The sequence below is a fragment of the Myzus persicae genome, unplaced genomic scaffold, assembly GCF_001856785.1.
Source record: "Myzus persicae strain clone G006 unplaced genomic scaffold, MPER_G0061.0, whole genome shotgun sequence".
Classification (NCBI taxonomy): domain Eukaryota; kingdom Metazoa; phylum Arthropoda; class Insecta; order Hemiptera; family Aphididae; genus Myzus; species Myzus persicae.
In genome coordinates, this window is record NW_019103933.1 from 1,543,788 (window position 1) to 1,568,899 (window position 25,112).

The 25,112-nt window shown below is 30.3% G+C and overlaps 1 protein-coding gene across 4 annotated transcripts in view; it reads left to right on the plus strand.

The window, feature by feature from the left end:
* LOC111036515 (sodium channel protein para-like) overlaps positions 1-24,562 on the plus strand; it is a 62,874-nt gene extending 38,312 nt beyond the window's left edge. The window contains exons 2-25 of one of the 4 annotated variants that reach the window (XM_022318544.1): positions 4,610-4,703; positions 4,897-5,125; positions 5,376-5,408; positions 8,283-8,438; positions 8,678-8,883; positions 9,406-9,534; positions 10,146-10,237; positions 10,353-10,565; positions 10,636-10,702; positions 10,789-10,933; positions 11,131-11,295; positions 11,364-11,645; positions 12,053-12,196; positions 12,968-13,216; positions 13,280-13,376; positions 13,823-13,891; positions 17,775-18,082; positions 18,219-18,392; positions 18,482-18,644; positions 18,708-18,895; positions 19,871-20,075; positions 20,970-21,092; positions 22,253-22,367; positions 22,906-24,562. In XM_022318544.1, the coding sequence (XP_022174236.1) occupies positions 4,973-5,125; positions 5,376-5,408; positions 8,283-8,438; positions 8,678-8,883; positions 9,406-9,534; positions 10,146-10,237; positions 10,353-10,565; positions 10,636-10,702; positions 10,789-10,933; positions 11,131-11,295; positions 11,364-11,645; positions 12,053-12,196; positions 12,968-13,216; positions 13,280-13,376; positions 13,823-13,891; positions 17,775-18,082; positions 18,219-18,392; positions 18,482-18,644; positions 18,708-18,895; positions 19,871-20,075; positions 20,970-21,092; positions 22,253-22,367; positions 22,906-22,912 (3,483 nt within the window). In that variant the 5' untranslated portion in view covers positions 4,610-4,703; positions 4,897-4,972 and the 3' untranslated portion in view covers positions 22,913-24,562. Of the gene's footprint in view, positions 1-4,609; positions 4,704-4,896; positions 5,126-5,375; positions 5,409-8,282; positions 8,439-8,677; positions 8,884-9,405; positions 9,535-10,145; positions 10,238-10,352; positions 10,566-10,635; positions 10,703-10,788; positions 10,934-11,130; positions 11,296-11,363; positions 11,646-12,052; positions 12,197-12,967; positions 13,217-13,279; positions 13,377-13,822; positions 13,892-17,774; positions 18,083-18,218; positions 18,393-18,481; positions 18,645-18,707; positions 18,896-19,870; positions 20,076-20,969; positions 21,093-22,252; positions 22,372-22,905 lie in introns of those variants that run through there. The other 3 variants (XM_022318545.1, XM_022318546.1, XM_022318547.1) reach the window with 3 other exon arrangements.
* Positions 24,563-25,112: the final 550 nt, after the last annotated feature.

A 25,112-nucleotide genomic window follows, 5' to 3' on the forward strand; every position in this document is an offset into this window, starting at 1 on the left:
TATATTATTGGTCCAACCTTGTCCACAGGAAATAGAATCGAGTCTTATATGTATTTAACTCAACAATGAGATTCTCATTTTTACTGTAAACGTGTTTCTTGAATATTACTGTGACTGTGGCTGCAACTGTGAAATAATAATAGATTTTTAATTTAATTCCATCGTAGGCTGTCGATGTATAAGGTATACCTTACTTGCAGAGTGCGTGCTATTTATACATTATAATGCCAACAAAAGTCATATTTTATAAATCCAGTTACATACCATTACAATTTTAGTTTCAAAAGTCGTGTTTTTCATTATTTTTCCACATAACGAAATCGGCAAATCGATATAGTGTATAAGTAACTGTACAGGAATAGGTAATTGAAATTTTTCACTGTTATGTCGTTCACCATATCGTATATTATTCGGTTCTTATTATACTACTGAAGTTGATAAGATTCAAAGGTAATTCTCGCACACCCAAACTCCCCAAACGCCCCCCCAAAAACTTCAAGTCCACATATCGGGTATCATTCTTCGGCACTATTATTTTGAATAGTCGAATTCGCGTGGGTATAACAATTTATATATTATACCATCAAACTCCGGCGCCGCTAGACACCATTTATACCTCCCACTTGGATATCAATTATTGGCGAATGGTTAGGGTAAAAGACAAGTGATAATAAAATATACAGTATGAAACAATTCCTAAAAATCGTCACGACCCATAAAGTCAAAATGTTTTAAAATTCCTTGCCGACCCAGACAGTGTGTAAAAAAGTTCCTACATTAGAACAGAAGCTTTTGATAATGTACCTATAGATAAATACATATTTGACACGAAACTTTTTTTATAAAACCAACGATCAACAATATATTATTAAAATATCGATTTAAAGTTGTTATTTTTCAACTGTAATTCGGGTATGGTTAAGATATACCAATTCAGGAATACCCATTAAAATCGTTTATTGTATGTACATTTTAAAACAGTCATAACTTCTTAAAAATTAAAATATCATACACATCTTACGCTGAACTCTAGATAATATTCTTTGATTTACTTCAATATGAAAATAATAGAGTAAAATAGATTTGTCTGAAAGTAAAATGTTCTAGGTTATACTAGGATATGCTATAGTAACTCTGAGACAACACGCCATGTGAATGATTTCTTCGAAATATAAAGGCCAGTAGGCCGCTGACGGGTCAATATTACCAGTTTCGTATATTCTGTGATAAATGATAATACTTACGATGTAAAAAAATTGTTTTGTATTTACTATAAAAGTTTATTTCGAAGTGAGTTTAATTTCTATAGAACAATCGTACTTCAACTATAGGTAGTTCAACAGTACAAACAATAAAACGTGTACCTACAACGTTTGTGAATGATGTTCTACGTTAAAATTCAACCAAACAAAAAATGTCTAGGGTAATTAATGTTCCAAACATCGTCTCTAATAAATTACCTACCCTATTTCAAGATATTATGTTACAATTGTTATATTTAATTAGTAAAAATAATAAAAAGATAGTAAAAAGGTACATAGATGTACAGTATGTATCTAATATACCTCATCATTGAGTAGGTCACTAGCTGTAATGTATGCGCTTAATTTGAATTCAATGATGAATCACTGAATACGAAAAACAATTTTGAGCCGAGATGATCTGCCAGCCTTTATTACTACGTAGGTATATTTTATTATACACGCATACTGTTGGTATAGAGGGGAAGGGGAAGACCGGAGGAAAGATGAATATACAGAATAGCTGGCGTAAGTAAAGAAAAAGTGCCCTGATGAGGTTTAGGACAACTCACAAAGGTTGCTGACCTCATAAAGTCGGGAGTGAAAGGCCAAGGAAAAAATATATTGCTATTATTTCAATTTTTTTTACTATCAGTAATACAGTATAAATAGACAATCGTTTAGAGTTAATCTAAATGTCATTGTAAATATTTTCTTAAAATTGGCTGAGCACAAAAGTTCCCGTTTTCCTTATTTTGTTTTTGTTTTTCACAATTGTTAAGAAAAAGAAAATTTCTGTTTAGTTATATATGTTATTCTTATATCAATTGTTGATTGAAGCATTTTTACTCCTATAAAAGATGGTGACAGTCACAAAAAAATTACACACATCATTATAAAATTATGAAATATATCATATGATAATGGTCACTCGAAATGTTCTAGGATAATTTAACGTAGGGTATTTTTAAAATAATTAACAGTTTCTTATAAAAATGATGTTGTTGTACTGTATGAAATAGAACTCGTCATACGATCATAATATATTTTATTGAAAATATATTGTCTTAATGTGTTTTTAGTTTTGAGATTTAGTATACTGAGAAAATATTATGAAGTATATATTGTGCTCATTCTCCTCAGTAGTTTATGTAATAATTCATCTGTTGTATTAACGATTTTTCTTTTGCTCATGAACAACTTCACTACAGAAAAATAATAAGAGCACACGTCGTAATAATGTAGTTATTCTGAAAACCATTACTATTGCTACTTTTTTTATTTATTTGTTTAATGTTTATTTTGCATCCATAGTCAATAGTTATACTAATGCATTTATGCAATAGTTTTTTACATTATTTGTATGTTCAGTCTATAATATTATTATAGCGTACCCCACCTACCATTACATCTACTTCTTATAGAGAATACCAATACCGCCCAATTAATATAATAGCTTAGATTTATTAAGGCCATTACGTCCGTTGTGTATCTATCATGTACACCATGTTCAATATTGAATGGACTGTACAAAAAAGGTAAACATAATATAAAAAAAAAGACTCACGTGTAGTCGTCCCCCATATTCATATGTTATAAATCCTCTGTAAACAATTGATAAAACTCGCAATGAAATATTCACTAAGCATCGTATACTTTCGTAACGCATATAATTCGAGTGCGCAAGGACAAAGCCAATTGTTTGTACCCGCAAGTACACACGCCCTCTTCAACCAACCTTAGAAATGTAATAAAACTGTAAGAAATAATCAATAAACATTTTAGAAAATATATAATATTATAAAAGCTATAGCTTTGTTCGGGAGTAAATGCATACATGTATTATACCATACATATACCTACGATAGTACTTCCCTGCGTTGTTTCGTGTACATATATATATATATATATACATTTATAAATAACGTAGGTACCTCTATATATATATATATATATATATATTTATATTTGTGTATGTATTGTTATGAAATACATACGAGTACATTTTATTCGTACAATACTTGAGCAAGAAGAAATACTTTATTGTTATTGGTTCGTTTATTGTACCTAGGGTACATAGAGTTCACGATGTTTTCATGAAAGTGACAACGATTCCTCTGGGTACATTTAGACCGACAAATAATATTATGGGACAAGATATTGCATTTGCTGTTCGGACAATGAGTGAATGAAATATATAATGGTAATGATAATTATTAACATGATAATAATGTCATTAATGGGTTTGTCTATAGTTATAGTATTAAAATATCCAAAGTAAAATGTATGCACCAATAGAAACGACGATGGTAAGGACGTAAGGTACTTACCATTGGACAATTCTCTTTTATAATTATTATAATTCGATATAGATTCGTCCAGCATTTACTCTATAATGTCAACAATTTGAGGAGTTTCCATTCGGAAATTTATATTTTTTAATTTGCTTGTTATATTTAAGCTCGCAAAAATAAAAATTATCGTTATTGTAAATAATTTCTCATACTAAATGTAATTACTTATATTGTAAGAACGTATATTACCTAACCTATAGATATTTCAAAGATAATATTATGCTAAACAGCTAATGGTCATTTTTTACTCGTTTACTACAACGGGTAGGACATTAATTTCGAGACTTTCGAACGACATTCATGTCATAAAGTTTAAAATTGGGTGTAGTGACTTTTTTTTTAACACAAAACAATAATTACGTATGCGGATAAAGTACTTGGTTTAAGCGAGACCTGGGAGAGTTTCGGGTCAACAACCTCCTTCTCTCTTTTTCTTGGTAGTTTCCTCTGTCTATCTCTTCTTTTCCACCGCCGTCACTTCTCCCTTTATCTTTAGCTTCCCTTATACTTCTCTCTACTTTCTCTTTCATTTTATTTTTTTTGCCGTGTATTGTCGCTTCATGCTACTCCTGCTACTGTTACGGTATAGTACACGGTTCGGCCGAATAGAAATCGATGTAATTTGCTACGCCTTGCCCAAATACATTTAAATGAAGATAGCCCAGCTATATATTTTCCATATATCATGGTTTTTTTGGGATATAATATAATAACTATAATTAAAAATTAAATAAAAACCTTTATAAATTTAATTTAATTTGTATGTGTTCAATAACCATTATTAAACCGAAATCTGTGGCATACTTCATTAGAGTCTAAATCTATAACTCTAAATCTTTAATCTATTACTTGTCCAGAAGATATTTATGTTGTTAAAATTTATAATAAAACACTAAACATTTAATAACTACCTAAACTTAATCATTTAAAAATAATTTTAATTTCAGCTAAGTCATCATAATTAATAAATAATAGTTGGTATATGGTTTAATCTAAATTTGTTGGTATTTTCAGATTATTAAGTGTACAAACCCTGCTCAAACTGTCTTGTTTAAGGGATGTATCCAAAATAGAGAGCCACAGGTGCCGTTTTCCGGATGGACGAGAGGTAAATATTAATATATTAAATTATCCAATAATAACTATGAAAAATGGAAGATTAAAAATGTATCGATTGAAAACCATTTTCATAATTAATGTCAGAAAACTTTTTCGTATTTGGGTCCTAAAATTATGTATAACCGAACAGTAAAAAGTTGTCAATTAAGTATTGATTCGAGCACTTTATATTATTCTTTCAGAGGGTTAACGTGCTTGAGCCCTCTCCAGCAGTCCGGAGGGGGCAGGCCGACGAGGGTATAAGAGGTGCACTCGACCATGTCCATTGCTGACACCGATTCTTCATTCTCCAGTGAAGAAAAAAGCCTATTCCGTCCGTTCACCCGCGATTCACTGAGGGCCATCGAACAGCGCATAGCTGAAGACCATGCTAAACAGAAAGAACTTGAGGAAAAAAGAGCTGAAGGGGAGGTGAGTTTGGTTGAACTCTGGCCAAGTCGGCCAGAGTCCATCCCACGTTCTCGTCGTTAAATTTTGACCCTACCACCATATTTTTGGAAGCGTAATTTATAGCCGAACACTTTTTGACGTCCAAAATAAAACTACAATTAGCTTTAAATGTGATTTAAATGTGGAATTTAAGACGGAACTAGTGTATATCTGTGCCAAGTTCTGGAAACGATCTAATATTAATGTTGTTTGTTTTATTATTTGACAACAGCCCTTGCCATGGAAGAGAAATAAAAATAAAGACGTAAGCAAGTAGAAAAAAAAATAGCGGAAATACTTATAGTTAGGCCACAAACTAGGCTAGAATTCATACATTTTTCATGTCTCATGATATAATATATATTCATAATATATTATACATTATATCTACATTTATTATTATTACCATGTACATAATAGGTACGTACTAATTTACTGGCTATTTAATATTTTTAGCAAATGTACAAAAAGCATGTCATCACACAAATCCTTAGTATCACATACCATAATGTCAAAGTAATTTATTATACTAAATTATGTATAGTTTCATGAGTCATGAACATGAGCTTAACAAGCAAAAAGTCTGTTATAAAAGATATATATATATATACATATAATATATTTAAATATATTGATACATACCTTTATTATATTGTAATGTACATTTAGTTAGGTCTGTATTAAAATGTTAAAGTAGTTATTGTAATTTATTAAGGTGCATATATTTATAGTTATAGTAGTTTCTAGAATAGTTGTTATCGCTAGACTAAACGTAAGTTAGCACGTTCGAAATAAAAGGAATGAGCTGAACTAAACTATTAAAGTAATGATATAACACTAAAACGCTATAATGACTATCGTTAATTCAGCTGATTAATTAAACTTGATTAATAAACTTATCAAGGAATTACTCTTTAATTAAAGATTAACCATAAATGTATATTGGTTGGACCATAATTATACAAATGTTTATATCAACATTAGTCATCAGTCCAAAAAAATATATAGAAACAATAATTTTATGACAAAACCTATGTATTTAATTGTAAGTTCAAATTGCATTAATTGTTACTATATTATAGGAATGAGATATTAATTATATTCATTTAACAGTTCCAACAGAATTTAAAAGCTAATAAATAATAATGGATATGAACTTTATAGTGAATACTCATTCCATTCACTTTTCAAGTTCTTTGATAAAAAGTCAAAATTAAATTTCAAATACAATACCATATAGTGAAAAAAAATATGATTCCATAAAACGTTTTTAAAAAATATTCTTTTTTTATTTGTGTACCTACAAATTTCAATAGGTCAATTTTTGTTTGCTAAATAATATTTAACATACAACGTTAACGATAAAATTGGTTTCTCTGTGAAATAAATTCAAATTAATTAACATTTAATAAAGCTACATATTTATAGATAATAAAATATATAACTCTCATGAAATGTGATCAAACATTTTTCCTATCAATATCTATACTACTGGTGCAATTAGCTACATCCTAAGATACATTTAAAGAGTTTTTATACGTAACTAATATAAGAAAAACTAATAACAACATAAGTTTACAGTACATGAATGATATGACTGCTGTTTAAATTACTTTCATTAACGTTCAAAACACAACTTAATGTAAACATTTTATGCAAATAGTTTAACGGTTAAACAAACTTAATGATGTTTGTTTTTGTATGAGAACAAAACATTTTGTTACTTATCATTCGTTCTAGGAAAAAATGTGTTGGTTTTTTTTTCAATTTTCCGTATCCTAAAACAATGACGTGCCACCCACCAATGAACCCATCTGAAGAGTTTGAATTAAACGCGGCGAGTGAAAAATAAAATTGAAAAACCCACGTTCAATTAATATACCTGCACGTTATATCGATTGCGCCTGCTGTGCGAAAAAAAAATTGTCACGACCTTTAATAATTGGAATATTGGAATGCGTTTGGCTACGATGCGCCGTAATAATAGGAGTGCATTGTATTGTACACCGATCCGGTGTACTATGGTGTACCAGGTGATGACGTGAACAAATATAACTGCTTTTGCATTGTGGTCGAACACAATGTGGTGCAACTTAACGTGACAAAATCGTGTGTCGTATCGAATCGGTTGAACATCGTATAAAATGTATGCGGCCGACACGACGTGCATAATTATACCGTCAAAGTGCACTGTGAATTGCGCTCGTTGGGCTGTCCACATTCAATTATCCGCACATTATAGGTGTCCGTAAAGTACATAACGCGCGTGCTCAGAAAATAAATATTATCGATATTAAATGGAATCTAACTGATAAATAACTTTTACACCGATTTTACGTTTTGAACGTTTCGACATTTTATCTATATTTACTCGTATACACTTGCGAGCCTATATAAACGCCATGTTGCCACACACGAGAGGTCGTCGTTTGATAGAAACGGTCGCACAGATAACATTAAAAATATGAATAATTGACGTGGGGCAGTCACTGGTCATTGACAAATAAACTCGACAGAGTTAAACTCATTAAAATTACATCCATAAACAAACAACAACTGTAGGTTAGGGCGAACAACACGTCGTCTGAAAAAACATCATATGCCCACGGCAAAACACATCAGGACCGATATCGATGACCGCTGTAGTTCATTAAATATATTATGATATTACTCTATCTAAAGCCAGTGATTAGGGAAAATCTAAAATTTTGACACCGTCAAGACGTGCGTATAGTGTACATAATTATAAATATTTTATATATTATGTATTAAATAAATATTAAGTTCGGGGGCATGGCGTCCACTTAATACGAGAATCTATCTTCGATCACCCCTTTCCTTCCCTCTCTAGTTTCGCCTTTGATCTGTACACAAGTGTTCACGACATTTCATATACCATCAACTATATTATAATAAAACACGCTAAGACAACAAGTATAATAGTCGCTGCATCGTCGTATAATTTGTAATATATATTTATAGGCAGTATTATTTTGTTGTCATTATACTAACATTATCATACTATAATTATAGCGCTATTACATAGTCATATGCAAACGCCTTTCGGTCGGGTTTCGCCGGCGAAACTCACCGGTGGTTTGACCTAGACTCGACAGTCGTACAGCTCTGTTGTTAACAGGTTCGGTATGAGGACGAGGACGAAGATGAAGGTCCCCAGCCGGACGCGACTCTGGAACAAGGAGCTCCGCTGCCGGTCCGTCTGGTCGGCACGTTTCCGCCGGAATTAGCGTCCGTTCCGCTCGAGGATATCGACCCTTACTATCACAATCAAAAAGTAAGTACGGCCAGGGTTTGCGCCACCTCACGAGGTCTCCACTGCCGCAGAAGGCCGTTTTCCGGTCTAGGGGCAGCGGTGGAGACGTCTGTGGCAGAGTGGTCACTGCTTGTACATATAAATACTATTATTATAATGTATAATGCCACGTCCGTACATGTTTTAAAAATACTGTCGTTTGGTGACACTCCGTTGCCTAAGACGACCATCCATCACATTTTTCGTTTTTGTTTTCGCAGACTTTTGTAGTAATTAGCAAAGGAAAAGATATCTTCAGGTTCAGCGCCACCGACGGCCTCTGGGCACTCGACCCCTTCAACCCTATCCGCCGGGTGGCTATTTACATATTAGTCCACCCGATATTTTCTGTAACAATCATCACTACTATACTTACAAACTGTGTGTTCATGATAATGCCCCCAACTCCGACTATTGAAGCGTCTGAGTAAGTTAATCAATTATAGTAAAACTTGTTTTTATTAAAATCTTACAGTCTATTTGTTTAATTTTTGTTTTTGTTTTTATTTCATTTTTATTATTATTGTTATTGTCATTATTATTATTATTATTATTATTATTATTATTAGGTATTATTATTATTATTATTATTATCATTATTATTATTATTATTATTATTGTTATTATTGTTATTATTACTATTAGGTATTATTGTTATTGTTATTAAATCCTATAATAATATCTAACGTTTCACACATATATTATGTTTAATTTATAATCTTATTCAACCTTAGGTTTATATTATATTTTATTAGAACCGAAATTTGTATAATTAATGATTATTATTATTATTATTATTATTATACGTTAGTGAGTCTTAGCTTATACATACTAGATCGCTAGCAAACTTGGTAAATTGTTGAGGATAGTGTTATTATGTGTATGTAGCGTTAGGATGATTATTGATTTTTATAATTTATGTTTCATATTGTAATCTAATCGTTTCCAGAGTAATATTTACCGGCATCTACACATTCGAATCGGCTGTGAAAGTAATGGCCCGAGGTTTCATATTAGAACACTTCACCTATCTTAGAGATGCATGGAATTGGCTAGACTTCATTGTTATTGCATTAGCGTGAGTAGTAGAAGTAGATTTGTAGATACCGTTATTAGGGCGATATAACCACAATTGAAAATATAATGTATTTGTGTTTTGGTGATGGAAGGGGGAGGGGGTTAAGGTTGGCAGGGCGCTATACGATAAAATCAAATTTTAGTTTATTTACTTTCAAAAAAAAAAAAAAAAATGGCGCTAATTGAAAATGGGAAAATACATTTTGTTTTATTTTACGTATCTAGGTACCTACGTTATTAATGTCAATAGACGTATATGTCGATATATTATTATTGTTTTTTGTATCGAATTTCAAAATATATAAATGTATATTTTGTTTATAGTTTTAGTGTAATCGTTTTTACTCGGAATTTAGACCAATAGCCGATACTATTTAGAATCGGGTTTTTTAATTAAACATAGCCATATTAAAATATATATATTTATATATATTATATTTACATACATATATATATAGTATATATCATTGTTATCTAATTAGCATACTTAGTTTATAGCCCTTTGTTTTAGAAGGTAGGTTTAAATATTTTGTGGACTATCGGTATCCAAATTAACTAGTACAATATAATAACTTAATTATAGCATGTGTAGTTAAATATTGTAATTTTCAGTTACGTTACTATGGGTATAGAACTTGGAAATTTAGCGGTTCTTCGAACATTTCGAGTACTGCGAGCGCTCAAAACTGTAGCCATTGTGCCTGGTAAATATAAAACGACATAAATATTATATTATACTCATATGTTTGTTTGGTCATATATAGTTGATACTGTGTATACAAAGATTAAAGATTAAGTTTTTTATGATTTAATTTTTAGGATTAAAGACTATCGTTGGAGCTGTGATAGAATCCGTGAAAAACCTCAGGGATGTCATAATATTAACAATATTTTCACTATCTGTGTTCGCATTACTGGGATTACAAATTTATATGGGTGTGCTAACACAAAAATGTATAAAATATTTTCCCCTTGACGGTTCAGCCGGAAATTTAACCAATGAAAATTGGGTTGCGTTCATGTCGAATAAATGTATGTAAAAATGTAGCCATTAGTTATTTGAGTATAATGTAATAATTATAATCTTATTCGTGTAATTTAGCAAATTGGCAGCCCGGTGATGAGGAACCAGAAGATTATCCATTATGCGGAAACGGTACAGGCGCTGGGTAAGTATAATTTATAAGATGAGTAACGTCATATTCACATTTTAGATTGTAATTATTATTCATTTATATTTTTGCTTTGTATTTAGTCAATGCAAAGAAGGTTATATGTGTATCCAGGGTTTTGGAAAAAATCCTAATTATGGGTATACAAGTTTTGATACATTTGCATGGGCTTTACTATCGGCATTTAGATTAATGACTCAAGACAACTGGGAAGCATTATACCAACAGGTACTTGACGTTGGCAGTCTATATAATATTTTTTTTATATGTGACACGTATTATATATATGAATATAAATAATTGTATCCATAATACATAAATATTTATAATGAATCACAAAAACCTATACCACGTATGGTTAAATTATGTGTACACCGTATACTTAGATTTTATCTTCTAAAAAGTTATGAAATGTTCATATCTAGGTGTTAAGAGCCGCTGGACCATGGCATATGTTCTTCTTCATTGTGATTATATTCCTCGGTTCGTTTTATCTTGTCAATTTGATATTAGCTATCGTAGCGATGTCATACGACGAGTTGCAGAAGAAAGCAGAGGAAGAAGAGGCAGCCGAAGAAGAAGCGATCAGAGTGAGTTGTTTGCAATGAAATTGACCTCCAAAACGTGTAGTAATCAACGTGTTATGTATAATATTCAGGAAGCTGAACAAGCGGCTAAAGACAGGGAGGTCCGGAGGCAAGCTCACGAGGAAAGAGTGGCGGAGCGTGCGGAGAGAGCGCGGCACGTCACCCAACATCCGAAATCGCCTTCGGACTTTTCGTGCCAAAGCTATGACAATATGTTCGCCAGTGGCCAAGACCGGGGGATGGGTAACGATCATCATCGAGAGAAAATGAGCCTGCGATCGGTGTCGATCACTAGCCACGACAAACACTCGGACACCGGGAGTGTGGATAGGCAGAGCGGCAAAACAAGAAAAGTACGCCGCTGTGCTCGTTTTCTGGTCGCAACGTCTTAAAAAATGTATTGGGAAAAAACACAAAGATTAATTTTTAGTTTTGAATTGTTGCAAATTATTATAATTACGTCAATATAGTTCAAGTATTTTGCTTTAGTCAAACGGTAGGTGTATTTATTTTAACATCAATAATACAAGAGTAGTCATGATCGTTTAGTATCGACAAACGATATTATTTATACTACGATTATTATTAATAATGTATGCAATCGATATATTATTTATTGGAACTTCACAATTTTAAATAATATGTGTAATTCTTATAAACTTTGATCATCGGTTAACAAGTGGAGTTTTTTCCCAGCACAGCAGTTATACGGCCAAGTCTACTTTCTAGCTCATTTTTCATCTTTTCATTTTAATTCCAGGCCAGTCTCAGCCTACCAGGATCGCCATTCAACATCCGACGAGCATCACGTGGTAGCCACCAACTGTCCCACCGAAACGGTAGACCTAGGTTCACCGGAGCGGATACCAAGCCGTTGGTCTTAAACACGTTACTTGACGCGGAGGTAAGTGTGAAAGATGATACGAAACTCCGACCTTTCTCGATTCTACGTTATCTATTTGTCTGACTAAAACTGGAGTGTAAACGACTATCGCAGTGGCACACATGGGGGGAGGAATTCGGTGATAGAACTATCCCAAAAAACTATTTTTATATTCAATTGTACATTTTTATTCTTCTTCTGTCATGTCTAGTCTTTAAGAGTTTTTTTGTCTATACTTGTATTGCTTCTCTCCAGTATTTAACTCCTAGATCATTTAAATCTTCTTCAATCCACTATTTCTTGTCTTCCTTCACATTGCTTGCCATGTGGTTTCCATTATAATTCTACTCTAACTGTTTTGTTCTCTTCTCTTCTCATTATTCAGCCTAATCATTGTATAAAAGCTTGTTACTGGTGCTAGTTTCAACATATCGTACAGCTCTCTATTATATATCCTCTACCGGCTCTACCAGTTCCCTGTTGTTTCATCATAGGACTTCTTAGGATCCCGTAGGTCCACATATTTTCCTCCAAATTCTGTTCTCGAAACTTCTCAAATTTCTCTCTATTTTTTTTGTCTTCGTCCAAGCTTCGCAACCATACGTCAATCTTACAATAGCCAGATACAATCATTATTTCAATTTTCTAGATACAATTTTAGATTTTAAGAATTTTGTCGGACTGTAGATAGATCACTTTTTAGGCCTTATTTATTTGGGTACTTATTTCCTTTGACTAGTCATTATTTGTGATTAGCGTTGCTTCCAAATATTTTAAGTCACTAACTTTCAGGAACACTTACCGTACGCCGACGACTCGAACGCTGTGACGCCAATGAGCGAGGAAAATGGCGCCATCATCGTGCCCGTGTCATACGCGAACTTCGGTTCGAGGCACAGCAGTTATACGTCTCACACGTCCCGAATTACGTACACATCGCACGCGGATCTGTTCAAACCACCTATGACCAAGGAGAGGCAGCTGAGGTCGAGGTCGGCCAGAAACTATTTCAACCCATCCGATCAGAGATACAACCGAGACGTAAGTCATCCAGACAGTAGCAATATACTAACAAGTACTAACTAATCATGCATTGAATTTCAGGACGATTACGATTCGAGTTCCATGTCCAAATCGAAACAACAAGTGGACGAGTGCGGGTACAACGATTCGCAAAAGCACACAGTTGTCGACATGAGAGGTAAACCGATCGTGTCCGAATAGTTATAGGGTTTTTTATTATATGCAGGCCGCAGGGGGTTAACGTCATAAAATAATAATGATGATGATGACGATGAGCAGCTTATATTATTGTTAGATGGTTTCTCAAAGATTATTTTCTCGTTTATTAACTGATTTATTAAAATATGTAATGATCTTATCAATCTGTATCAGCTATTATAATTTAAATGTTTATTTGAGGTTCATCACTTGTTCAAACTGTGTATAATTAAACATTTATGCTTCTAAGAGTGTATGCATGAATTATTAAGTTAATAACAGGTATCTATATACATTTGGAGTCTAGCTCTCTCTTTTCTCATTCATAGATTCACACCTGTGTGCAGGTGATAAAGATACAATAATGATTATAATGATCGGCAGCAGCTATAATATATATTTGTATAATACTGATCATTGTTTCAGACGTGATGGTGTTGAACGATATCATTGAACAGGCAGCTGGACGTCAGAGTAGAGGTAGCGAAAAAGCAGGTATGCACCTAACCAAATGGTTTATATTCTTCTTATTGTTTTTGTTGTCGTTGTTGAATGTGTATAATAATAATAATAATGTAATTACTTATGTCTTATGTTTATGTCGTACGCGTCGTGTTTGTGATAACGTAATACATGTCCCAAGACAAAAAAAAAAACGCTGTACAAACAATACATTGCTATCACCCTGTATAGATTTGCATGTTAAAATATGTGCTCATACACTATATCTCTGTCGACACGATTTGTTGTCCTTCGCCAGACGCAGCACACTTCGTTCTATTGTTCTATTGGTTTATCTTATTTCAGGGATGGGCAAAATACTTAAAATGTAGATTAAGATATTAGTTACTTAAATCAATGTTTACATTTAAATACAAAATTTTTTTTGTACTATTTTTATTTTTAGTATAGAATATTGCTAAAATCTAAAATAATTCCATGTTATTTATTAATTATTTATCTTGGTAGGTACCTATAGTTTTTGGTTGTATAGACTGAAAACTAAGAAATATTAATACTACAAGTAATGATAATATATACACTTCAAAGTTCCGACAGTAGAAGCATGTTTTACGATTATATTTGTGATTTCGTCAATCAGTTCTGGAAATAACATGAAGAACTTTAGACAAATTATTCGAACAAATTTTTGCATAGTTCTAAAAACAAAAAATTTTATCTTAACGTAATACAATTTTTAAAAAATAGATAGCCAAGAAAAAACATTTAAAAACAAATCTACAAAATACTAAATAAAATAATAAAATCAAAGACACAAGATAAATAAACTTTATCAAAGATAGAGTATCTTAGATATGCGCAAGTATTTGAGATACAGCCCATCCCTGTACAGCACACTCATCGTGCCCACAAACGAAAAACAATTCACGAACATGTGTGCGGTATAATATTATTATTATTATTAGACAAAAGGTGTTTCTATTATTTATTACTCTTAATATAACTATAATTGCTAATCAGTACTTTTGTCCGTGCATGACAGTATAATATGGCGTCTAATTCTTCTCCTTCTTGAAATGAAATACAAAGATCCAAGAGTCTGCGATCATAATAATATTTATGTGAACGTTAAATCATTTTTAGTTTATACCATAAAAGAAAAATAACTATCGCCTTTTTTTTATTAATATTTATCGTTTTACTACATTGGGTTTTTTTAAACTACCATGGAGTATTATATCACGTAGATTGATATTTTTTGAAATATGAATATCATCTTGGTAGTACTTATAGTTTGTATATTTTAACTTTATTTGGGTATATCAAGCTTACTACTCTAGCTACTAATCAAGCTTCGTAATATATTTTATTTCACTTGTTTTATGTATCATAATATATTATTAATCACATTTTATATGTAGATTGCAAACAATAATAGTAATGACTAGAAAAATTGAAATGTTGTTATACAGTACTTAGATATTTTTATTGTAGTTAGAAATAATTATATATAATATATAGTTAGGATAAATAACATAAGCAACGTATAAACTATTATAATACCATAAATAATTTTAAAGCTGGGTCGAGCTACCCAACATTTTTTATTCTTAACATATTTAAAATCAATACGAAGCGACAACCCATTGAACATTATTAAATGTTTGATAATTAAATCCACATTTACCTTTTTATTTTATGTAATACAATACAAAATATACAATATATATATATACATATATAATATATATATACATGCATAACGAATTTGAAGGTAGGTAATACAATTTCCAATCTATATAAAACATTGGATATTATGAATTAATTTTCATAGTGTAATTGTTAATAAATATATTGTAATTATACGCTATCGAAATTTAATACAATTTAAGTTTCATCAATATTTTGAACGAATTTTACTGAGTGATTGACGAACACATTCTCATTATGAATTGGTGACTACTTTAAAAAGTTAGTGTTTAAAATAATAATAAATTAATTCTAAATTAATAGAATTATTTTATGAATTTATCAATTTGTTTACCCTAGGTACATTACAAATGTAAGCCAGAGCACAAACATATTTACAGATAATTACATTATAAAAACCTTAGTTTTAATTTCCAATAGCTGTAACCTAAATTTTTAATCAAACATTTTGCACTTTAACAAATTAAAGGAATCGATAGTTTTATTTATTTTTTTAATTCATACGATATTTTATAACTTCCGTAAAGTATACATGGTTTCTCTAAAGATAATTTTACTAATAAGACTTTATACAAATGTGAAATGTAATATTAATATAGTATGACAGTCACGCTGCATTACAACTTCACTGTTAATTACGTTGATTTATTTATTTCTTAAGAATAAAACTAATTATACATACTTAGATGATTATCACCAAATAGCCCTATTTATAATTTGAAATATTCCATAAGTTGATGTCAGCTTACTAATCAGAGTAGATACCTAGTGACAATCGTATACAAAATTGTAACCTTTATTTCATAATTCTTAAGTGAAATTCTAAATAAATTTTTTATTTTATCTATAATTATATTTTATTATTTACGATGACGCAACCAAACATGTTTACTTTCTAAGTACATGTAAATTCGCTTGGAGGTTATTATATTTTATATTTTTCATACTGCACTAATGCCAATTTAATAACATTTTATTAGCTTATATTTTTTAAATTACAATAATAATCTTGTAGAATCAATAAGTTTATCAAACTGACTTAATTCATTATTAATTAAATATTATTTTTTATACTTCACACGTGTGTTTACTAATATTTATCACTGGATGGCAAATTAATTTTTCAAATTATATTTAATGTTATTACAATAATTCGCTTGTATGTAAACGATTTTAAATAATGACATTCATACTCACATTTTTTAGAATACTTACCTTTTTAAGAACAAGAAAAGTTTTGATATATCAAAAAAACCACTACATTGATCTCATGATGTCTTACTCTGACAACGTGTCTTAAATATATTTTAAAGTATTTTATAAGCATAACCATAGGCGTGACTACGGTGGAAGCAGAGGTGCATGTGCTGCCTCTGCCATTTTGTAAAATCACCACCACGCCCGGTCAATAGTCAAGAAAATATTTACATATTCGAACAACAATTATTAGGTGATAGTTACAATATGTTCTAAACTGTATACATTTTAATTATACTTTCGATATATTCGATAATTGCTCCACTTAAAATTATTACACTAAACCACTAGCCTAGTGTAATGAAAAAAATTACCGATGAAAAAATAAACCTTGTTACTAGTTTGCCCCTAAGGAAATAACTGATTAATAGAGAATAACTATCTTTAACTTAGTTTTAAAAATTAAGGAGCTAACAATTTTAATGGCAGTAAACATTAAATGCTGCCTCTGCGAGGGAAGCCTAGTCACATTGCCTATGATTATAACACAGATGGATTTTTATTACAATTACAAAACGATAAAAAATGATGAAAGAACGTTTTTAAAATCACTTATTATCACTGATTGTTTATTATTTTATATTCCACATTAAAAAATGATCTATGCATAAAATATTCTATTCAATAGACTTTAGATTAGAATTCGAAAAATCCGTAATCAAGCTATTCTAGGACGTTTTTAAAAATAAATAAATGTGAATAAAATATATATTTTTTATACTTTTAAAAGACTGAGTGTGGATTTAATAAATTATTTTTTTTTACAGACTCTTGAATAAAATATGTATTAATATGATTAATATGAAAATGGTAAAATCAATTATTATACATTGAATTATGATGGAATAATATTTTATAAGCAATTAAAACAAAAAAGTGCTGAGATAGTAAATGTATGTTATATTAATAGTAATAACGGGGGGTACTCTCGTGGGTGTCTGGGGTACAGTGTCCACGGTGTACGTGTTTCCAACAGATGAGGATGCGGTAGATGGCGAGGATGAAGGAGAAGAAGACGAGGAACCGACTTTTCGGGAAAAGTTCCAAGTATGGTTGTTGAAGTTCATTGATACATTTTGTGTGTGGGACTGTGGATGGCCGTGGCTCAAATTTCAGCAAGGACTCGCTTTCATAGTATTCGATCCGTTCGTCGAACTCTACATCACGTTATGCATTGTAGTCAACACATTATTTATGGCCCTCGATCATCACGAAATGGATCCCAAATTGGATTTCATCCTCAACAAGGCCAACGTTGTAAGTAATGCAATATAGCATTAATCGTAGAATGACTAGCTATGAAACAAAATCAATATTAAATGGTTGAAACTTGAAAGTGATAATATTAAGCTTACCATATTGAGTTTCTGACTAATTCCGAATACGATTGCAGTTTTTCAGTGCGACATTCGGAGTCGAAGCCGCTCTGAAACTGATGGCGATGAGCCCTAAATATTACTTCCAAATGGGCTGGAACATCTTTGACTTCATCATCGTAATTCTTTCTGTAGTAGAATTGCTCTCAGCGGGTTACCAAGGACTGTCCGTATTACGTTCGTTTCGTTTGGTGAGTATTTGTTGGTTTCTTAAGGTTGCCATATAGTGATAAAATAACGTCATTACACTAAACTAATGTTTTGAAATTTTCAATTATAGCTTCGAGTATTTAAGTTGGCAAAATCTTGGCCCACACTGAATCTTTTAATATCCATAAAAGGTCGAACCATCGGTGCTTTGGGTAACCTAACGTTTGTCTTGTGCATAATAATATTTATATTTGCCGTCATGGGTATGCAGTTATTTGGAAAAAACTACACAGGTACTGTATACTATTTTCAAACACACAAATGAAAAACATAAATGAAATGATATTCTTTTATAGAAAAAATGTACATGTTCAAAGACCACGAGCTTCCCCGGTGGAACTTCACCGATTTTTTGCACTCGTTTATGATAGTATTTCGTGTATTATGTGGCGAATGGATAGAATCAATGTGGGACTGTTTACACGTCGGAGAACCAACGTGTATACCATTCTTCTTGGCTACTGTTGTCATTGGTAACTTCGTGGTATGTATAAGTACTATTTATACATGAATGATAAATATGTACTACTCGGGGCAAGAATTTAGTAGGGCGATTAAATAACACTTTAGCAGGTGTCAATTTTTTAGGAATTTATTGGTGCAACAATTGCTATCCAGAACCTACAACCATCTTCTATTATCATTCATTGAATTCATGTATCTTACATGAACATATTTTATCATACCAAAATCATATAATGTAAAAATCACGATCATACTTAAATTGTATACAAATTCAACCAATTGTCTTTGTAAAATATCTATAATTTAATTTTTACTATTATGCTTAATAAAATATTATTATTATATCCATATAGTATATAAAACCATGATCACAACTCATCGATAATATCAAATTATTATGTATAATCTGTGATGTTATAGTTTAACACAGTAATTCGAAAATCAAAACAATATTTTTAATTGTATCTATGAATCTAATATATTCCTAGTTATTGATAAGAAATTTTAAATTTCAATCATGGTATATATAGCTGTTGATTTTTATATTCATTATTTTTATTACTCTTAGACTTATGCCAGATAATTTTTTGATTTTTTAAAAACAACATTACATAATAAACCTACAAGTTAGTCTAAAATTACATGGTGCGGATCCTTGAAAATTAGTCATCAACAAATTTTTAAAAATCCACTCTATTTCTATAAAATTACTAAATTAGTTAATTTTTTTATAAAGAAGAAACCTAAAGATTTTACATGTCACATTGTCACATGTATGTATTAAAAGTAGAGTTTTAGTAGGTAAGTTATAGATATTGTAAAATGTTTGTATCCAAGAAGTTGTCACATTTTTTTCAAAGGGGGTAACTATAGGGGTTGCATCAAAACTTAAACTAGGGCTTACTAACTATAATTACGTATCTAATATATACGTATCATATAACAATATCACAAAATATAAAAATACATTGCTCAAATAAATCATTAATTTCAGGTACTCAATCTTTTCTTGGCGTTGTTGCTGAGTAATTTTGGCTCGTCGAATTTATCGGTGCCTACGGCTGACAGCGATACGAACAAGATCACAGAAGCATTCGAACGTATTGGCCGATTCAATAAATGGGTGAAAACGCGTATAATGGACTTCCTCAAAGCAATCCGAGCGAAACTCACCAATCAGATATCGGTCCAAGCGTCAGGTGAGAAGTGCTTAAACCCAGATTTGGATAAAGGCTAACTACTTCCCATTGAATGACAAAATCATAATTATTTTCTATTTTTATTTTTTTATCGGAACTCAACATAATAAACCATGAACTCACATATTGAGTATACAATAGCATTAAAATATAATATACACATTTTATACTTATATAACACTGTGTACAATATGTACATGAGTGCATGAATTTTCTATAATACACACATCCTATTTTTACTCTGAAAACATAATATATGTGTGTGGGTGGGTTTTTTACGATAGTTCAATTTTTAACAAGCTTTGAGTATATGATACAACGAAAATTTAAAATGCTCATAACTTACTAAAAAAAAATTTGGTAAAAAATCTTCAATCTATATACAGGTAATATTTTTACCATCAAGTTAGGTATAGGCATAGGTCAATTCACTCCAACTTTTAATCCAACAAAACTAAACGTGATCTGCTGAGAGTACATTCGGTGTATGAAGCTCGTGTAATACTGAGATGACAAAATATATCTTTGTACAGCATCCTCTTAATATGATTTATCCAGTTAATAATTATGAAGTTATACATAAAGATATTAATAAATAAAACAAAATTCTTCTAAATTAATCATAATAATAATTATAATAACATACGTAAATTATATTTTATAATAATTAATGAATAAACGCATAGATACCCACTGATAAAATAATGTGTTTTCGCATCGTTTCTTTTAACCGATACCTATGCATAAAATCAAAATGTATAACATATATATATATTATGTATATCGTGTGTAATATTATAGTATTATACATTACACCTAGTACTGTAGTCTGTAGTAGTAGATATCAACAAAAAAATGATTACTTATATTATCCCTACGTTTGTGAATTCATAGGTCGTGACAGAGATATTGACTTGCCTGTTGACGAAACGATTGTAGACGTTATAGCGCCATTTAAAGACACTAAAGAACCAGTGGAGATGACAATTGGTGACGGGATGGAATTCACAATACCAGGTACTTTTATATAATTAAAAATACTACTATATCTTTACATTTATTACCACAACAATTCGTTGAGAAATAAATGACATCATTTATCAATGCCAATAAAAATGCACTATTTGTTCGTCATAATATTATGTGTATAACATAAAAAAATTAACGGGCTACAATTATTTTTTCATTTTCAAACAGTATATAAAATATAGCAGGTACATGAATATATAATTTTTTTATACGTTTTAGTAACTAAACTGTAAAGGTAAATAAAAATAATTCTATAGCTTGTTACAAGAATAGGGCCAATGTCACATAGGACAAATTTGAGATTATTTGGCAAATGTCTTTAATATTTTATTATGTTACTTGGGCTAAAACTACCAATGTCTTCGATACAGAATGATATGGTTCGATACATGGGGCACTGGCCATTTTTACTTTAATAGATCGATGTGTGTCAGTGTATATTATGGGATTATCTTGACATTGTCTACATAATATGTTCTATAGCTGAGACATTGGCCATTTCAAAATCATTCAATAATGCTTATTAATATGAGTTACTAACATTTTATGTTCAATTGAATATTATTATTAGAGTTTAATAAGGAAGTTAAGTTATTTAATGATTAAAAAAAGTATTTATTTAATAGTTGAGTATTTGGTCAGTGTTAGATACGTATGATATTAAACATATTTATTGTCTATCAAAAAGGCAAATGTGAAAATAAGATGTATACATTTACAAGTTTAATAAAATAAAAATTCATTATAAAATTAAGAATGGAAAATAAATATTGTATTCATCGGAATTCCAAATCTTAAACGTAAGACCCATGGCTCCAAGAATTTTTTTTTAAATTGGCCTATTTTAAAATTAAATTTCCCTTCAGTGTTCTTTTTCAGAAGTTTCTCGTTTTTCTACATTGGACAGTGTGTATGGTACTTAGAACCATGCCTACACAATTATATATTTATATTAAACTTAAAGTAATTTTATGGAATTATATTAACGAATAAAAACGTAAGCTGTTTTGATAAAACCCGGCATTGAGTTAGAGGATTTTTTCATGTACACAGAATTCATTAAAATATATAAGAACACAATGATAGATGATAAGAATATGATAAATATCTGTAATTCCGTCTTATCTATACATTTTATGTGAACACAGGTGATGTAAAACAAAAAACAAAAAAGAATCAAGTTGGGAATTCGATCGGAAATCATCAAGGAAACAAAGTTGGAAACGATTACAAAAAGGAAAGTTTCGACCTGGATAGTTTAAAGTAATGATAAATCAATTTATACAAATAATTCATACACTTCATATCATACAATTATAATGTCTTAAAAGGATATTATTTTTGGCATGAAATTTTAATTTTACATTAATATTAATACGATTGGAACAACGAAACAAATTTATTTTTCGATAGGATGAAATTAAAAAAACAGTGACCTGTTCTGCTGTATAGTAGGCACTGAAAGTAACAATGTAGTAGGCAACTTTGGATGTGTTAATTTTATAATGACTATTTTTACCGTTTATATCAAATTATCTTCTACCAGAAACCATTCTGAAAGTTGAAAATTTAAGAATTTTTACTGTTCAAAAAGATGATAATACATAGACAAAAACCAAATATGACACTGAAACCAATACATTCATCGCTACACTCATAATCTAAAATAGAAAATAACTGTTTGTTTTATTTTGAAAACTGTATTAAAAATTAAAATACATACCTGACTAAAAAATAATTAATATTTATTGTTCATGTCACTTTTATTGTTTTTAATTTTTTTTTCTTTTTTATATTTCAGATGCTAGCATATAATTAACTCGGCTGTTAGAACCGCTTCAGCCGGCTACACACCACGCTGTTTAGGAAAACAGCTCACTTTCTCTCTTTTTTTCTTATGAAAATAATGAACAAATAAAAGAGAAGCGAAACAAAGCACTGAGAATTTAAATTACTACATTTGTTCTGTAAGAAATGCCATAAATGAATTACACGTGCACTGTTATTGGATAAAAAATAACGATGTTTTTCTCCACGACTTCTAGGGATCGAATTATTACATTTTTCCGTGTAAATTTCAGTGGGTATTTCTTTTCTTTTCATCCAACGTGAATAATTGATATGTCTGTAAGCGTTTACTAAATTGAAAACACAATCAAAAAAATTATTCGGTAATTCAACGTTTCGATCCCTACCGTGCCAGATGTGATTTTTTTACGCATGTTTGAATATTTCCATTGCACATGCACTTACAAAAGCCTGTGGTGTTGTTTTAGGTAGGTCTGTGAAAATGACACTGAAGAGCTTAAGTTATACTCGCTAAAGTATATTCACACTTAACTTATTGTATACATTATACTGAACGTCATTTTGGTAACCTAAACGATAAAAACAACTTATTTAGTAATTAAGCTCGACACGCTTTTCAATATTGTAACACTATACAGTTTGACCGGTAAAACAGTTTTTTCTAATAGACTGTAAAATATAATACAATCAAAAATAATTATCAGAACACATAAAAAACAATTCAGCAAACCAGGCTTTATTTGACAGTCCTTTAAAAATAAAGTTAATTACCTACATTTACATATATTTAATAATAATAAATACGCAGTTTAAAATAAAATGATCTGTGATATTTCTATATACGTCGTATCTGTGATTGAATTTTTATTTTATTTTCGCCCGTTTTTGTTTTGTTTGTATTTTGTTTTTTGTCTACGGACGAACACTTTTTCAAGAGAAAGTAAAATAATGTACATAACAAACGAATTTATTTGTAAAAATGTTTAATAATAATAATAAAAATAATTAAACGTATATTGATGATTTATAATAAAATAATCTACTTTGTAGACACTATTCATTTTCGTTTTGGCTTGACCTTGTATTGCTTTTATTCAGTCCTATATATATAAATATATAATATATATATAATATATAAATTTATTTATTTATATATATATATATATATACATACGTGTTTAAAATATGGGATTTAACATTGAACAAGCGATAACACCAAAATGAAAAGAAAGAAATAACATCAAGCGCTTTAGATAAATTTAATTTATTAATAATGAATGAATTTTAACATAGCTTTTAGTTAAATTTGTTATAATCTGTTAAGTTTTTAGTTCAAGATTAAATGTGTTAGGTAGATTAGAGTTACCAAAATGACGTCGCTTTCGCTTTAAAAGCATTCAATAACTATCAGTTTTTGGAGAGAAAATAATATTTAAAGAAAACGAAGCGTAAATACTTAATATGACCTTTTTTCTTAAAGAACAAAAAAAAACGCTTGACTCAATCACTCGAAAAACGCACAAATTTTGTAACGATGCATTTTTATTGGAAAACAACCAATTAAACTCGTCCTAAACGCACTGTTATTTTTAGATTCAAAATTTGTACTACTGAAAAAAAATATTGAAAAATCGTTTTGTTACACTTTTGAATATTGTTGAAAGTTTTAAGATTTAGAAAATATTGTAAAAAATTGTTAATTGATGGATGATAAGTATTGTGTAAACACCCTCTTACCTATAATTTTTGCTTAAAGGGTTAACAAAATTATTGTTTTTACGCATACTTTTTAAGAGACGTTATTATTATTGTTTCGGGGTAAATTTATACTAAACAAATTAATAACCAAATTAATTTAATTATATTGTTATCTGCTGTATCTGAGACAAGGACAACGCTGAATAATGTAAACAAAATATGTATGCGACGTTTTTCGCACCGGCATGTCCTTCCCTCTTTGGCGGTACGAAAATTGTCGGATAATATTGCCTACGGATATTTTTTAATAATGTACATTTCATATTTTGCAATAATTTGTTTGTCTCTTTAATAAAAAAAATTGAGAAAAAAAAGTGTATTCTTTTAAACCCACTATTTGGACCATACCATGATTTTTATGTTATATATATTTTTATAGATTACTGTTATTTGCATTTAAAATGTAGAACCTACCTACCTATTTACTGCCAATTTTTCGTA